This window comes from Crocodylus siamensis, chromosome 5, assembly GCF_052110815.1.
Source record: "Crocodylus siamensis isolate JL-2025a chromosome 5, ASM5211081v1, whole genome shotgun sequence".
Taxonomy (NCBI): Eukaryota; Metazoa; Chordata; order Crocodylia; family Crocodylidae; genus Crocodylus; species Crocodylus siamensis.
The window spans coordinates 129136801-129154249 of record NC_143399.1 but is presented as its reverse complement, the minus strand read 5'-3'; the positions used below and the strand labels follow the sequence as shown (position 1 = coordinate 129154249).

General features: G+C 45.0%; 1 protein-coding gene across 4 annotated transcripts in view; it reads right to left on the bottom strand.

Annotated features, from left to right (window-relative positions):
- Positions 1–17449, bottom strand: part of UBP1 (upstream binding protein 1) — a 79066-nt gene that overhangs the window by 32124 nt on the left and 29493 nt on the right. For all 4 annotated transcript variants that reach the window (XR_016442766.1, XM_090050341.1, XM_090050338.1 and 1 more), the window contains 2 exons: positions 13024–13175; positions 5808–5884 (listed from right to left, as the gene is read on the bottom strand). Coding sequence is in view for 3 of the 4 variants with exons in the window: in XM_090050341.1 (XP_089906467.1) it covers positions 5808–5884; positions 13024–13175 (229 nt within the window). In the remaining variant the exon portion in view is untranslated. The remainder of the gene's footprint in view (positions 1–5807; positions 5885–13023; positions 13176–17449) is intronic.

Here is a 17449-nt window from a genome sequence, read left to right as displayed (position 1 = left end):
CCCCACAGTATGTTTCATATGCTACAGCAATTCAAAACAGGATGAATTTATTAAGCAACTCTGATCTCTCAACACCTACCACCTAATGGTTCGTCATAAAATCTATTCAACTAGTAAAATTTAAAAAATGCCTTTCCGAATGATCAACAGCAGGTTATTCTTACCAGATACACAAAATGCTACCCAAAGCCCCAACAAGGCAAAAATTTGCAAGTTTATCAAAGCAGCAAAGCAGTGGTACAGAAGATAACAGTGGTTCAGCTTCAAGGTCCTGAAGTCTAACAATGTGATGGTCATGTCTAAAAACACCTTTTGTAATTATCACTGAACAGGTTCCCTGTTTGGTGGACAAGGAAAGGAGCAGGACAGCAAGACTGTAGCTGCCAGCCTAGTTTAAAAATGGAGATAATCACTGTCAGAAAGGAGGTAAAAGAGAAAAGGGAGGGAAAAAGTTCTTTTGCTAGTGTTCTCTCAGAAATCCACCAACAATATGCTATGCATTTTAATTTCTTCGACATGTTCTTTCAACTACTAGAAAGAATAGATGCGATAGAATAGATATGAGAGTATTTGGCAAGACAGAAGTGGAAATACATTATGACGTGCTTAAAATAATTGTTTACTGCAGATCCAGAAGGAAGTTTAAAACAAAAAATCATCGCTAGCACTATGGATAAAAGCAGGGGACTGTGAGTCATAACACTTCATTTCTTTCCCTAAGTACTTGACCTTGGACAAATCACGTGGGGCCTATTTTCCTAAAGCAGTGATTGGCAACCAGGGTGCCTTAGTCGGGTGCCACGCAACGTTAGCATTGTTACTTGTTCAAACATAATTTGCAAGATAAAAACCAGTGTTTCCAAACAGGAATCCACAGTATTAAAAAGTGTTTTGAAAAGGTGTAGTCTTTCTGAATTCTTTGCAACAAAACAATTCCTCCATTATTTTTCTATAGTTCAAAAAGAGTGAATACTAAGAGCTGGCATTTTTAAAGGATACTTTGAGTCTGTACAGGGGTGTCTTGAGTCAAAATTGGTTGAGAACCACTGTCTTATAGTTATGGGCAACAATAGCTACCACTTTATCTGAAGCAAATGTGATCATACCTTTGTGCCTCACTTTCTCCTTCTGCAAGATGGGTATAATTCACACCAAAATACAAACTTCCCTGCAGAAGCAGAGTCAAAGTTGTTCAGGTGTTTTATATACCAATTTCATATTCTCAAATGTTTCAACTTATTTCAAGTTGAAACTAAACTCTAAATTCTATGAGGTGCTTTTAAAAAACAAAACAAAACAAAACTATAAGGCTTCCTCTACAGATGCAGGTAAAGGCACAATGGGATCTAACACACAATTCATGAAATTGTGTCCCCTGCAATGCCACAAATGCATGGCAGGAGACACGATGGTGGGATCTCACGTTGGATCCGACTGTACCTTACTGCAGGTGCAGGGGAAGCCAGATCCTGGAGCTCTCCGGGATTCCAGGCTCCTCCTGCACCCACAAGAAGCAAGCTCTCGCAGCTAGGAGTCCCCTCAGCTGAGCAGCTCCTAGCTGTAGGGGCAACCCATGCAACTGGGAGATCGCCACAGCAACGATGTCCCCACCCCAGGGGTGCGTGGGGGATCACCAGGAAGCACGCTGTGGAGACCAGTAACTGCAGCTGTGAGACTCTGGGTCCCAGCAGCTGCAGAATGCTGCCAGGACAGAGTCTGCAGCTGCTGGGATTTAGGGTCCCTAGCAGCTGCAGGACTTTCAGCCCTGGCTCCCAGCTGCAGCAGAGAAATCCTGCTGCACATACAAATTAAATCTTGACAGCAAACCAGCTATAAAATTAGTATACATTTTCAAGATCTAATTTTATAGCTGGTCAAAGCATTTTATTGTGCAATAGCTACTTTGCATGTGTAGCAGGTAGCCAGTTAACTGTGCAATACCTGTACTGTGTGGAGGAGGCCTAATATCTGCATACTTGCTTAAGCCAGTACATTACCACTACCTTCAACTTTAACTTGAAACATACTATTTCACAGGATGGTGTGTGGCAGTGCTCTGTGTCCACTCGCCTGCCTGTGCATACCCCCTAGGGCCTTCTCAAGTATCCCCAGGGGTATGTGTACCCCTAGCTGACAACCCCCCAGTTAAACTGATGTTTCTCAAATCAGCATATCCCTACCCGTATGCTGGCCACGGGTGATGACCTGGTGAGGGGGCTGCGGGTGATGGGCCACCTGGGAGACAGTGATCATCGCTTGCTGGAATTCACCATCCAGCGTAAGGTGGCAAAGGGCTGCAGCAAGGCAACAGCCCTAGACTTTAGGAGGGCTGACTTCAACAAGCTAAGGAGGATAGTTGGGGAAGCGCTGAGGACCCAGAGGGGAAGGGAATCAGATGTCGAAGGTGAGTGGTTGCTCCTTAAGGAGACGATCCTCCATGCCCGAAGGGAGGTAATCCCAACAAGGGTCAAAGGGAGCAGGAGGGCACATAAACCCCCATGGCTCACTAAGAGCATCCGGGAATGTCTCCTTGCTAAAAGGGAGGCATATACCCAATGGAGAGATGGGGTCATCGCCAAGAAGGACTATGTTATAGTCGCCCGAGGATGTAGGGGGGCAGTCAGGAGGGCCAAGGCAGAGTTGGAGATAGGACTAGCTTCCCGGATTAAGGACAATAAGAAGTCCTTCTTCAAATACATAGGGGGTAAAAAGAGGGTCCCGGGTAATGTGGGGCCCCTGCAGGACACGATGGGCAACTTAGTCATCACGCCAGATGACAAAGCTAACATATTTAACGATTTCTTTGCCTCTGTCTTCCTAAGTAGGGACCAGTTCAGCCACCTCCCTGCTGGGCCCCCCTCGGGCCCCGAGAGAGACACGCCTGGGCCAAGGGTTAGCGAGGAGTTAGTTAGGGTACTTCTGGAGAGGCTGGACGTGTTCAAGTCCGCTGGTCCGGACGATCTTCACCCTAGGGTTCTACAGGAACTGGCTGAGGTCATTGCGGGACCCCTGGCACGGCTCTATGAGCACTCGTGGTGCTCTGGCGAGGTGCCGGAGGACTGGAAGAGGGCCAATGTGGTCCCTATCTTCAAAAAGGGAAAAAAAGAGGACCCGGGAAATTACAGGCCAGTTAGTCTGACCTCAATCCCGGGTAAGCTCTTTGAAAAAATTATCCTGGCACACATCCAGGAGGGCCTTGCGGGGGAATGCATGCTCAGGGGCAACCAACATGGGTTTATCAGTGGCAGGTCTTGTCAGACCAACCTGGTGGCCTTTTACGATCAGGTCACCAAATCATTAGACGCAGGGGTTGCTGTGGATGTAGTCTTTTTGGACTTCCCGAAGGCTTTCGACACTGTCTCTCACCCTGTCCTCATCAAAAAGCTGGGAGACTGTGGTGTCGATGCCCACACGGTCAAATGGGTCGCCAACTGGTTGGAGGGCCGCACCCAGAGGGTGGTAGTGGATGGGTTCTTCTCGGCCTGGAGGGATGTGGGCAGTGGGGTTCCGCAGGGCTCGGTCCTCGGGCCCGCACTGTTCAACATCTTCATCAGTGACTTGGATGAGGGGGTAGAAAGCACCCTGTTCAAGTTTGCTGATGATACTAAGATGTGGGGGGATGTGGGTGCACTAGAAGGGTGCAATAGGCTACAAGCTGACCTTGACAGGTTGCAACGGTGGGCGGATGAGAATAGGATGGGGTTTAACACTGATAAGTGCAAGGTGTTGTACATGGGGAGGAAGAACCGGCACCACACTTACAGGTTGGGGAACTCCCCTCTTGCCAGCACGGAGACGGAAAAGGATCTTGGAGTCGTCATTGACTCCACGATGAACATGGGCCGGCAGTGTGGGGAGGCAGTCAAGAAGGCCAATCGTACCCTGTCATGCATCCACAGATGCATCTCGAGCAGGTCCAGGGAGGTGATCCTCCCCCTCTATGCGGCACTGGTCAGGCCGCAGCTGGAGTACTGCGTCCAGTTCTGGGCGCCACACTTCAAGAGGGACGTGGACAATATGGAAAGAGTTCAGAGGAGGGCCACTCGTATGATCAGGGGTCAGCAGGGCAGGCCTTATGAGGATAGGTTACGGGACCTGAACCTGTTTAGCCTCCACAAGAGAAGGCTAAGGGGGGACCTTGTGGCCTGCTACAAACTGGTCAGGGGGGATCAGCAGGTATTGGGGGAGTCCCTGTTCCCCCGTGCGCTGCCAGGAGTGACCAGGAATAACGGTCACAAACTGGCGGAGGGTAAGTTTAGATTAGATATTAGGAGGCGCTACTTCACAGTCAGGGTGGCTAGGGCCTGGAACCAGCTTCCAGGGGAAGTGGTGCAGGCTCCTAGCCTGGGGATTTTTAAAAGGAAGTTAGATGAGCACCTTGCCGGGGTCATCTGACCCCGGGGCTCTTTCCTGCTAAGGCAGGGGGTCGGACTAGATGATCTACCTAGGTCCCTTCCGACTCTAGCTACTATGAAACTATGAAACTATGTGGTGTACATAAATCTAGCAATGTTTAAGATTCTAGAGAAGGAAATCTGGAATTGGGAGCAGAAATCCAGCTGGGGAAACAAGAAGAGTATGTACCTTAAAGAGATTCAGGAAAGCCATCAGAAGAATCAGGAAGCTTGCATAAGACTAATCTCTAGTGCCACAAAACAGCTCGTACAGCTCAGCTACCCGCCACAAGCTGTGTGGGAAAAGGGAAAGTTCTAGGGAACTTAGGACTCTAGTGTACTGCTACGCTAACCAGGGCTTTAGAAAAGGAAGCTGTCTGCTGTGCTCTGCTAACTCTGCTGCTTGCCAGTGCTTTACTTTATGTTTGCAAATGTGAGCATTTTGTAAACTGGAAAGCAGTCCACTGCTTGCCTGAAGAACAATAAGAGTAATCCCCATGTTTATGTAGTTCTCTATCAAATCACGCCCTAGTTTGATCACTTCAAATAAAAACAAACAAACAAACAAACAAACAGACAGACATTTCAGGAAACAGGAACTGTTCACCAAAATAGTCTTCCTGCAGAAAAGGGGGAGTCATTTTGGCTTATGCTGGAAAGCAAGTTTTCAACTAAGCTCAAGGTTTTCCATAATTTTCAAGCTTATTTTAAAAGACAAGTATAACTATTCATATTTTAAAGCAAAGAACATTCAGCCACAATTACAGAACAACAACAAAAAAGGAGTCTTCTTCTCTAAAGAGATAACTTGCAAGAAAAATTGGGAAGCACGGGATGGCTACCCATAACTGTGGCTTTCTGAGGAGCCCCCAATACCTATACAGAATATTCTTCCCTAATGGCAGCAGGGTAGGTCAGTCAAAGGCAAAATCCTACCATGCTGATTAAGGCTGATTAAATGATCAACGGCATCACTTTTTAAAATTATCATCTTGACAAAATCAATTCTAGATATGAATCCCTAGTGAGAATGGTAAATAACTGCAAAGTTAATGGTCACAACCTGAGGACGTACAAGTGTTACAACACTTTTATGTCAGATACGACACGTTAAAACAAAATTGAAAACCTTAATCAACTTGTTTTATTCTTTTTGGTTAAGTCACTTGATTTGAGACAGCCATGTTAACTGGAAAGAAAACCCTGATTATCCATTAGCACTCCCTGTCTCTCAACAAGCTTAAAACCTGGGCTGCAACTTCTCCTTTCTTCATGGTTAGACTGTGAGGGACAGAAAAGTTTCCAGTTTTTTTTCCTGCTATAACATTGAGTCACAATATGAAAACCACTGAACAAACTATGCAGCCAGCTGCAATCCCTGTTATGTTATCTAGAACAACAACTTTACTTCACCTTCACCAGCTTTCCAGTGATCTCTGGCATGTCTCCAGCTTTCCGATTATCTAGCATCCGTATTTCATAGGACTGACCTTTAGAGAAAAGAAAAAGTTTATATCAATTAAAAAAAGTCAACACAAAGCCTCTTTGTGTTTACTACACTTCAATGAATATTTAGTTGGTATCCACTGTGTTACAGAACTCCACACAGGAAGTTGCAGAAAACATGGTTTACTTCACAGCACAGAGCAGGTAGTATAACAAAGATGCTAAATCTTTAATGTACCCTTGAAACTACAGATAATTCCAAACCACGGGCTTCCTACTTTACATGCAGTTTAAACATCTGCTCCAATTATTTGGCAGCAAGGAACAAAACACATTCAAATATTAATTTCTTAACATTTAAAAAGAAATAGATTAAAGCAATGTGGGACTACCAAAGCAATACTCACACAGGAACAACACTCTGTTAGCAAAGAAACAGCATAGTAATTATATTATTTGCCTGCATTTTAGCTTTATACCAGTGTATGGGAAAAACTAGTTGCATAAATTCTTAGAAATACCGATCCTTGAATGAGTTGTTGACTAGTTGCAATTTAAAACAGTCAACACCAAAAATTTTCCACTGAATATGATGAATCATCCTGCTGTGCTATAGGTGAGTTTGTTTTAGTACAAAGGAAGGTATGAACAGTTTATCTGAAAACAATAGGAAACATTCTGTCCCTTGGCTTGGAGGAGATCATGAGACAAAGGCAAGTCTCTCAACACCTCTAGAAGTAGGACTAGAATGATTAAAAGGCAGAAGAGGATCTATTGCAGTGGGCAGGTGTCTCCAAAGCTTGAATTCCTCTGATATTTGCTACACTGACATACCATTTTCTTTGAGAGGGGAGCAGTCTTTCAGAGAAAGAGAGAGAGAGTCAGAGACAGAGACAGAGAGGCTAGTTCTACACTTTGTGGTGTCACACATACCAAAAAGAAGTAAAATGGAAGGTAGATCAAAATATTGTTAAGATGCATAAGGAGATGACTTAAAGCAACACTGTTGAAAAGGGAAGTACCAGGTTGGAATGAGGCTACTTACAGGTACAATCCTATATAATTACATATTATAGGAGGATCCACACGGTGAACCAAAGACTGTGGCGCTGGTGTTATCAGGAAGGCTTTGGCTTCCATGACCACAGCCCGCTCTTTGGAGAGAGAGGCAGCAAGCTGCTGGGAAGAGATGGCCTCCACCTCTCTCCCCTGGGAAGGAGGCTCTTCTCAGCCAGGCTGGCTGACCTGCTCCACCGGGCTTTAAACTAAGCCTGCTGGGGGATGGGGGGACTACTGCCCCTGCTGGCCCACTGAACAGCCCTTGCAAAGCCAGTGGACCAAGGCACTTAAGGGGGCACTTAAGGGAGCCCACCCCTGCCCCAGCCCTGGCACAATCTGTGGGCAAGGCAAGAGCCCCCAAGGGCACACTTGCCTGCCTGTACACTAATGCCAGGAGCCTGGGCAACATGCAGGACGAGCTCGTCCTCCTGCTCAGTGCAAAGAAATATGATGTCATTGGGATAACGGAGACCTGGTGGGACTCCACCCATGACTGGACCACGGGTATAGAGGGCTATACCCTATACAGGAGGGATCGTGTTGACAAAAGGGGCGGGGGTGTAGCTCTCTATGTGAAGGAAAGCTACATGTCCCTGCAAGCTGATGTTGGCGACCGGCATGGACAGCTAGAGACCCTCTGGGTAAAAATTCGTGGGGAATTCGGCACAGGGGACACAACGGTGGGCGTCTACTACAGACCTCCCACTCAAAGTCCCGAGCTTGACCAGGAGTTCGCCCGGGAACTGACTGAGGCCACTTGCTCCAGGACCTTGGTTGTCATGGGTGACTTCAATTACCCGGACATCTCGTGGGAAGATCACTCAGCTAAATCTGAGCAGGCGCAAAGCTTTCTCTCGTGTGTGGATGACCTTTACCTGACTCAAGAAGTCTATGGGCCAACGAGAGGCAAAGCGCTGCTTGACCTGGTACTGACTACGGGGGACGACCTAATCGGCGACCTAGTGATCGATGGGAAGTTGGGTGACAGCGACCACGAGCTGATCACCTTCACCATCTGCCGTAAAGCTGGCAAGTCAGTCAGCAACACAGAAGTCCTTGACTTCAGAAAAGCCGACTTTGATAAGCTCAAGAGGCTAGTCGGTCAGGCCCTCAGGGGCCATGACCCCAGGGAGATGGGAGTTCAAGAAGAGTGGTTGCTTCTCAAGGAAGCGATCCTCAGTGCACAAGCTAAATCTATTCCAACATGGAGGAAAGGCAGCAAGAAGGCACACCAGCCCTCCTGGCTCTCCAGGGACCTAGCGGACCTCCTGTGGCTAAAAAGGAAAGCCTACAAAGGATGGAGGACAAGATTCACCTCCAAGGAGGATTACTCCGCGCTGGTCCGGTCCTGCAGGGACCAAACCAGGAAAGCCAAGGCTGCAACTGAACTCCAACTAGCTTCAGGCATCAAGGACAACAAAAAGTCCTTTTTCAGATATGTGGGGAGCCAGAGGAAAAGCAAGGGCAATGTTGGACCCCTGCTAAACCAGATGGGGCAACTGACAACTGACACCCAGGAAAAAGCCAACCTATTAAATAGGTACTTTGCGTCAGTCTTTCATCAGTCACATGGGATGCCCATGCCTGCTATGGGACAGGGAAATCTGGGTGAGGGGGATCCCCTACCCTCCATCAATGCTGACCTCGTGAAGGAACACCTTGAGAAGCTGGATACCTTCAAGTCAGCTGGCCCTGACAACCTGCACCCCAGGGTACTCAAGGAGCTGGTGAGCATCATAGCCCAGCCCCTGGCACGGATCTTTGAAAACTCCTGGCGCTCTGGTGTAGTGCCTGAAGACTGGAAGAAGGCCAGTGTGGTGCCGATCTTCAAGAAAGGGAGGAGAGTGGATCCGGCTAACTATAGGCCCATTAGCCTGACTTCTATCCTGGGGAAGATCTTAGAAAAGTTTATTGAGGAGGCCATCCTTGAGGGACTGGCCCAGGCTAACATCCTAAAGGACAGCCAGCACGGGTTTGTTGCTTGTAGGTCTTGTTTGACCAATCTCATTTCCTTCTATGACCAGGTGACCTATCACCTGGACAAGGGAGAAGAGATTGATGTCATATATCTGGTATCCCATGATCACCTCTTGGCCAAACTGCCCAGTTGTGGCCTTGGCTCCACCACGATCCGCTGGCTGGGAAATTGGCTCCGTGGTCGGACCCAGAGGGTTGTGATTGATGGCAGTCACTCATCGTGGTGCCCTGTGACCAGTGGGGTCCCTCAAGGCACTGCAGGGGGGCTGGCTTCTTGAGGAAGCAGAGGGGCTGCAGGGGGCCCAGGGCACTGTTACATCAGACTATGTCTGATGGCCCAGCAGCCCGGCGTCGTGTGTCCACACATCTCGTTCTGTGTTTGTCTGCCTCTGGTTGTGTGTGCGCATGTGTCTGTTCGTGCATGCGTGTGTGTGCGTGGGTGTGGTTCTCTGTGTGCGTGTATATGTATCTGGTTCTCTCTCTGCTCTCCTTTTTCTTTCTTTTTCCCTCTTTCTCTTATTTCTCTCACTGCAACATGCTTAACAAAAAAGGAATACACAACAAAGGCAACATTTATAATTATTAAATATCTTTATATGCAGTGCGTCCTGCCATGTACCTCCCCCTCCTAGCCCTCATTTTGTTTTTCTGGCATGCTAGCACTCTGGCACCTTGCAAGGTAGACACTGTGGTTTTTTCAGCACTCTGGCCAAAAAACGTTGCCTACCCCTGTCCTAATTAGTTCATTTACATCTATTTCTGTACGTGAAACATTCCTGAATTATAGCACAAACTCCTTGCATAATTTTAGCAGAAGAAAAACATGGGAGAAGCTATTTGCTGGCACAGATAGAATGGAAGCCAAAGATCAGAAAGGGAATGTTAAAGAAAACAGTGCTGGTTTCATCACTTATTTACTTCAAATAATAAAATTTAGAGAATCAAGTTTTTTCACAGCTTACTAAAAAACCCAAAACACATAAAAGAATAGTTTTAGGTGTGCTAAAAAGATCTCCTTAATGGAGGAGAGAGAGATTAGCTCTAGAATTTACTAGATATTGACAATACGAGGCAGCATTTAGAACGACTTGCTCACCCTTTTCTAAAGCTTTAAAATTAAAAAAAAAAAAAAAAAAAATCAACTCAGAGTTTCACAAGTTCATGTCTAACACCTGCCTCACTATATTATCCTTCCTCTTCAACAAGTAGTTTTAACAGATGGAATTTAAAAAGTAAAACTTATGCACAGAAGTAATCCCTCAAATACAAATGAGAAGGAAATAAGACACAAAAGACAAAATAAAGATTAAACACCTGATCTAAACAGAAACACTGAAGTGCTGGCCATCTATTCCTGAACTTACGTGTACCACATCCCACAGAATGTTGAAGCAAAACTGAAAAACCAACAGACAAGTGGGAATATTACTGATAAAGAAAGTGTTCAAATTCTTCTCAACATTTCCTTGGCTTAAAATAGTAGCACCAAGATACTGGAGGTTGTGGAAATTAGGAAAAGCATAAACCTATCTTCTTATAGAAAAAAATATTTGTGGCTGACTTATAGCTTATATATTGTATTTTTAATTTGTATGCCATTGCAGCATTGTTTCCCCACATAGCCCCTTGCAGGCTGGAACTCTACTAGCCTGCAAGAGAAAAGCCATGGTTTCCCAAGTTTTTCTTCTTTAAAGGAGAATCCATTTTTTAAAGTTTGTTCGCAACCCTTTCATATATTCTTGCGACTCACTTTTGGGTCTTGACCCACGGATTGAGAAACAGTGCTCTAGCCCAGTCCTGTAGCAGCCACTGTCAGTTCCATGCCACTGCTACGGGGCTGGGCTGAAGCCATGCTGCGTGCCCCAGGCTGGTGCAAAGATAGACCTTACCAGTGCGGAGTAAAGGTAAGGTTGAGGGAAAGGTGGTCCAGGGAAGATGGGGGGCAAGGGAAAGGGGACTGAGGCAGCCTGAGACTGCAGGGGGGCAATCACAATGGGTGGGGGGGAAGTGGAGGTGGATGGACAACAGGGGGCAAGCTACCTGCCTCTCTCACTCCCTGCCCCCTACCACTTGCCCCCTTAAAGCCCCCCAAGACTTGCTCTACCATGTGCCCCCATACTGCCCCCATGCCTGCCTCATTACTACCCCCCTCGTCACCTCTTTCCCAGCTGTCCGCAGTAGTGGGGGGAATGAATTTAAGATGATCCACCAGTAATTTGATTATATACATGCAAAATTATTACAAATTTATAAATTTTACGTGTATAACATCTAATTATTGAGGGATCATCTTAAATTCAGGGTCATTTTGTATTTGGGTAAATACAGCACTTTGGGATGTTACTTTGTAAAAAGTTTGCCTGGGTGGGATTCTACCTGTACACCTTTCAAACCCAGGGGGGGTAGCTACCTAGAACTACTAGCCTGCAGGACAGTAGCTTACACCATGGGGACCCAACCTGAGGAACGAGTGCCAAAAGTGGCACAAGCAGCCTCAGGGTGTGGCACATGGCAGATCAGGAAAGAGACAGGCAGCAGAACAGCAGATAGGGCAGAAATGAGAAAAGTGAGCAGAAGATTGGGCAGGAGACACTGAATAGGGAGCAGAAAGCTGAACTGCAGATTTGACAGAAAAAAGGGATGGGAGTGGCACTAGGGGAGGGTGCAGGGCTAATTTGTGGGATGTCTGTCAAAATGGTTGGGTACCAGTGGTCTACACTGTGACAAACTGCTTGAACACTGGCCACTGAATTGACATTTTAGGATTGGAGATTTTGATCTTCAAATTCCTTATTAAAAATACACATAGATAGATATATAGATATATATACACACACATCTATACACATATACACACAGTCAAACCACTTTCCATAGCAACCGCATTTAAAAAGGGATATCAAATTAAAATTGAAACTTTTTTTAAAATTTTAACTAAATGTAGTTTCAGATGCAATTACATTTTTATAGAATTCAATACTTCCATGACTTGATGCACTGACCATGATTTATCACAGAATAAGGTAAAAAGATACATTCTGTGTTTTGAATACAGTCCTGACCAACTGGAGACTTAATTACTACCTTCTGGGCACATCTACACAAGACCCTACAGTGCTGTAGCATCTGCTGGCAAAAAACACGACTCTGCCACTATATCACTGTAGCAACGCACTCCCTTGTTACAGCATGTTGCTACAGCGACATAACAGCCAAAAATAACCATGTGTGGCCAGCCGGCTGGTACTTCCAAAAGGAAGTTCTAAATGATGGTGCAGTAACAAAGGCACTGTATGGCTATGTGTAGATGCTCCCTCTGTGTGCAAACACCCTGATTTCTCTTATCCCTACCTCTGAAATTGCTCAGTACACTTTATTGCCCTTTATCTATTCTCACAAGCTCCTGTAATCTAGTGGTTGGGTCTTAGCTCCAAGGTGGAAAGAGAAGTTTTCTAAGAGGTTAAGTCTATTTGAATAACATTCTATGTGCTCTAAATGAGGTGATATTTGTGGCAGGTGAATAAGCAAAACTCCAGAATTCCAGGTCACATATCTTTGACTTTAAAGGGGAGGATATTCATAATTTGGTGCCTGAGGTTAGACAACTAAATATTTGGTTTGATTTTCTAATTTGGATTAAAAGCACCCAAATTAAGACCCACAGAAGTCAGCTTCAACATTTGGCATGCTGCTATTCTTTATAACTTCTTAGTAAAATCATTTATAAATCCAGAAAATGAAACCTGGCCACTTTCACCACATAACTGCAAACCAAAGAAATGATCCTAAAGAAATCAAGGAATCTATAAATAGAAGCAAAGATGACATACTATACTGGATAAATTTAAACACACACATTTTTGTATTGCAAACAAAAATAACATGTTCCTTTTAGGATCAAATTCACTGGTCAGAAGAGGCATACACCAAATAACAAAGCACAAGTAAAAACTTAAAATAGCATACAAAGCAGCCTGGGGAAACCTTCTGTAGGGTGGCATCCTTGGTTTTTCTTATGAATCTTTTTTTTTTTTTTTAAATGGAGACCATCATCTATTCATAGGACACAGTTAGTGATGCCAATGTTTATTAAACTACATTAACAGTAGGTCTGATTACCAATGTACGTAAGAGAAGCCATACTGACCTTGGTTCAAGTAAGTAAGAGTTTCATCATGTAATTTAACTGCTGGAGAGGTTGCAGCACACATAACATACTGAAACGGTGGGTGTTTGGTCTCATTTTCTGGTGGAAGGCTGGAATCTTCCTGTTTGAAAATGGGCAGCGCCAAAACATCACTGAAACAAAACCACCACAATGTAAGTATCAAAGAAACATAAACATCTCTTACAAAACAAAGAGAAAGCTTAAAATAAACATGACCTGTAAAGGAAAAATACTTTAAGTTAATGACCTTTAAATATGCAACTGAAGATGAAGTCAGTACATGGGCAAAAAATGTATAGATTATTCATTTGTGACTAGTTACTGTGTTCATAAGTTTAATCACCTGAGACAAACAATAAATTACATTCTTGTAAATGAACAAATATCAGAGAATTTTATTATGGTTAAAAACCCATCTAATTCAGGGATGTTCAGCTCCCAGTCTGCAGGCCAGATCCATCCTCTGGAGCCATCATCTGGCTCACGGGGCTCTCTACCTTTCTGTGGGAAGCTCTGTGGGCTGCAGCCCTGCACACTATGTTGGGTACACAGGGAGGTGTGGGGCCCCCAGAGTCTGATACCAGCCAGCTGGGGGTGGTGTGAGGCTGAGCAAGGCCTGCAGATCAACCCCACACCATTCATATGGTCTGTGGGGCCAAAACTATAAGCACTGCTGATCTAATTGATCCAGTTATCAATTAGATACTTGATTTTGCACAGAGTGCAGAATGGCTCAAGAACTAAAAGAAGTGACTTCTGTCAATGGAAAAGAAGATCCAATTGAACGCATACCATTAAGAAGTAAAATTTGGTGTGAGCTTCTTACTGAAGTAAAACAGCCTAAAAATGGCATGAACACACCTTCCACCAAGACTTATGACTGGGATTTTTAAAAAAGCAGATTCTTTAAAAAAGCACACTTTAATTCAATTGAAGTGTGATACCTGATCTCCTTAGAGTCCCCCCGAAATATCAACTTCAATATTTAGCCTGAACTGGAAAAGGTTTGCTATAGCTACAATGGTCATCTCTCCTATTACATACATAGTTTATACCAGGGATTGACAACCTACAACCTGCAGGCCAGGTACAATCTCCAGGCAGGCCGGATCTGGCCCACAACATTGGCTGCACGCAACTACACTGTGCCCCTCTTTCTGCTACTCTCTTACTGCAGAATTTATGCCTTCCCACTGTCTCTGGGAATGAGGATCAATAGTGGTCTTGGTGCTCTGGGATGCAAAGATTTAAGGCCTGCAGCGTGGAATGGGTTCAAGCAGTGACCCATAACAGCAAAAAGTAACTGAAGGTAAATGGTTTATACCATCAACAGTACTTTTGCCAACACAGCTTATACAAGCTCCCAAGGGAAATAACCTTTCCTGTTAAAAACAAGTGGGTTTTTTTGCCAGGATAACTGTATCTTAAGACTTTTATCCGCATAAAAACGTCACAGAAAAGCCAGACCCCAACTCAAAATGGCTGCACCAGGCAGTTTCCATTTACAACTGGCCTCAGAAATTTTCCTTGAAACATAATAAACAAAGATGCAAAGGAGTAATAGGGCACACACACAGGCAGAAAAGATGCAACTGGTTGAGAAAAGAGAAAGCTAGTCATTCCCCTTCCCCAAAAGGACAAGAATCAAACCTGCCAAGAACAAGAAGAGAGCTAAGTCTTACCATGTCTGCTTGAATACAAGATCAATTTCCCCCTTGCCCCCACTCAGCATTGGGAAAAAAGCTCTTCATCTTACATTCACATGCAAGAAAACCTCATTAAGTACATTGTCTATCATTAAAATGCTGCCAAAAGCAGCATGTGCTCAGTAACAGAAACTAACTAGGAAGGTGATTAAATAAATGCAGCCAACACTGAGCATTTGTATAAAACACACAGTCCATTTCAAGCAAACATACTGTTTTTTTATTTTAACTTCTGGCTCAGGCCAGATTAGTCAGATCAGTTTATAAATACCATCCACTGAGCAAAGTAATTTAGGTCCATGTGGTCTCAGCAACCATCTTACCTCCCAGACTCTTCAGCCTGGGACTTCAGATACAAATCCATGGCAGGCATCCTAAGTGCAAGCCCCCCTTCCTGGAGATACAGTTCCTACTTTTTTATCAAGGTCCTTTGCAACAGCTTGCTTCACATTAAGGATCTCCAACTTTTGAGCAACTGGGGCCGCTTCTGCTGCATGGGCTGGAAGTAGAAATTGGAGGAGGGAGTGGGGCACCTGGAGATCCCAGCTGCAGCAGGAGCAATTGTGGGAGTGGTGCCTGGGCAAAAGACTATGGACCCATGGGCTGCCCTGTTTTCTCCCCAGTGTTTCGTCTGACATTTCCCCTCCAAAGATTACTTCTTGTCTCCTATAGCTGTCCTGGAGTCCTTTCCCAGCTTCTCTTTCAGGCCTGCCACTTGGGTATAATACCAGAGCTTTCCTGTCTCATGTAAACTTCCTGGAGTCTTCTACCTTCTAGGTGTCCTTCTAAGAATCCTAGCCTCCTTACTTTAGGTTTACTTTTACGGTTTATTCTTTTGCCAGCAACCTCTTAACACTGACTTGGCTTTTCTCCCCTGTCTTAGGTCTTCCTCCTGCTCTCTCAGTGTCTTCTGGAGCACTGATCAGATAGAGTTCACTTCCTGGGACCTTGTTCCTTTTCCAGTGCCTGCCACAGGAGTTAACAGCTGACATTATAGTTTCTTTTCCACAGAGAACATATTTCCACCAGCATTCCCCTTCCCCTATAGCAGGGACAGGCAATTATTTCGGGCGGAGGGCCTCTTACTGAGATTTGGCAAGCCATCGAGGGCTGCATGACAGGCAGCCAGGGGCAGATAAATATTAATTTTCTAAATTTTTTAGGGGTCTCGCAGGCTGGATGGAATGGCTGGCGGGCCACTTCCAGCCCACAGGCCACATTTTGCCCACCCCTGCCCTATAGGGTGCCATTCTCTAACATATCTAACAAAGAAACCTGCAAGGTCCAAAGAAAAGCAAAGGCAGGAAACTGTCCACAGAGAGAGAGGAAGGAATTCTGATAGAGCAGATTTGAACTGCTAGCACCAGGGCTCTACGACTCAAAACCTGAGTAGAGCAAAGGCCTGGATTCACTTACTGGTTACTGACACAGGGGTTGTGAAATCTGATTCCCAAGGGTAAAGGACTAATAGAGACTCTGAGACAATAAGCATAAAGATACATTGAGTCCAGTACCAAAGGCTGAAGAACTGATGTAAGATCCCAGGAATATGGCTTGGTGGACTTTCTTACCTTAGAACAGGGCTGTCCACTGGCAGCCCATGGGCAACATGCAGCCTGTGAAGAATTAATCTGCAGCCCCCTTCTTTCACCAGGCTGCTGCTACCCCTCACGCTCTAGATGTAATAGCAGCAGGAGTTTCCAGTGTCCACACCCAATCCCTCTCTCTTCTGGCTGCTGCTTCCTGCCTTCACTCCAGGGGGACGGGGCAGTGGGGCAGTGCAGGGAGCTGAGGGCAAATCTCGGGCTGCACCCACAGGTGGGGGAGGATTACATCCCCATGGTGTAGCACTTGAGGGGGAAGGCACATGAACACGTGGTGCACTGCAGCAGCAGGGATGAGAAATCAGGAATGACACTCGCATACCTGTGCAGCATCCTGGTGCGATCTACGCATGCATGCAGTTCCCAGGGACTTAGAAGTTGAACAGTCCTGCCTCAAAGCACGCAAGAATGAAAGTGATCCGCACAGAAGTCTGAGTCACAAGAGAACGGATCACTGCAAGTCCAAAGCAGCAGTCAGAAAAGGGCACCAGAGGATGGCAGCTTACCACGCCATGCTCAGCTATCCTATGCATTTTCCTTAAACATAGCAGACCTCCTGTGGCACACAAATGAAAAACAGATAATGTTCCACCTTTTTTTTAGTTTGCTTTCTTTATAAAACTATAGACGTCTCTTTTTGCTATTTGTTCTACAGCTAAAAATATTCCTATCGCGGAAACAGTTAACAGTAATTAGAGTACTAGTAAAATTACATTGTAACAGACAAGACACTGAAGGCCAAACAACTAGGAGAGAAAGAAACTTTCACTAAGTTTTAAAACATGGTTTTATCAACACATTACCCTATGGTAGTCTTCCTTTGCAATTATGCTGTAAAGGGAATGCACACTTTAATTTACCCCTCAAGTAATCTCCCAACTAAACTAAAAAACACCAAATGTAACATTCCTGATATTTTTTCAGATTAAAAAACAAAGTCTTCCTTAGGAAGAAGCTTTGAACATTGCTTAGAAGCAAAAACAGCTCAAACCCAATTTCTTAAAATTTCCTTTCCACCATGTCACCTCCAAGTATTTTTCAGCTAATCTGATTTTGTTCATTCACAAAGCATGCCACCAGCAATGATTTCATATT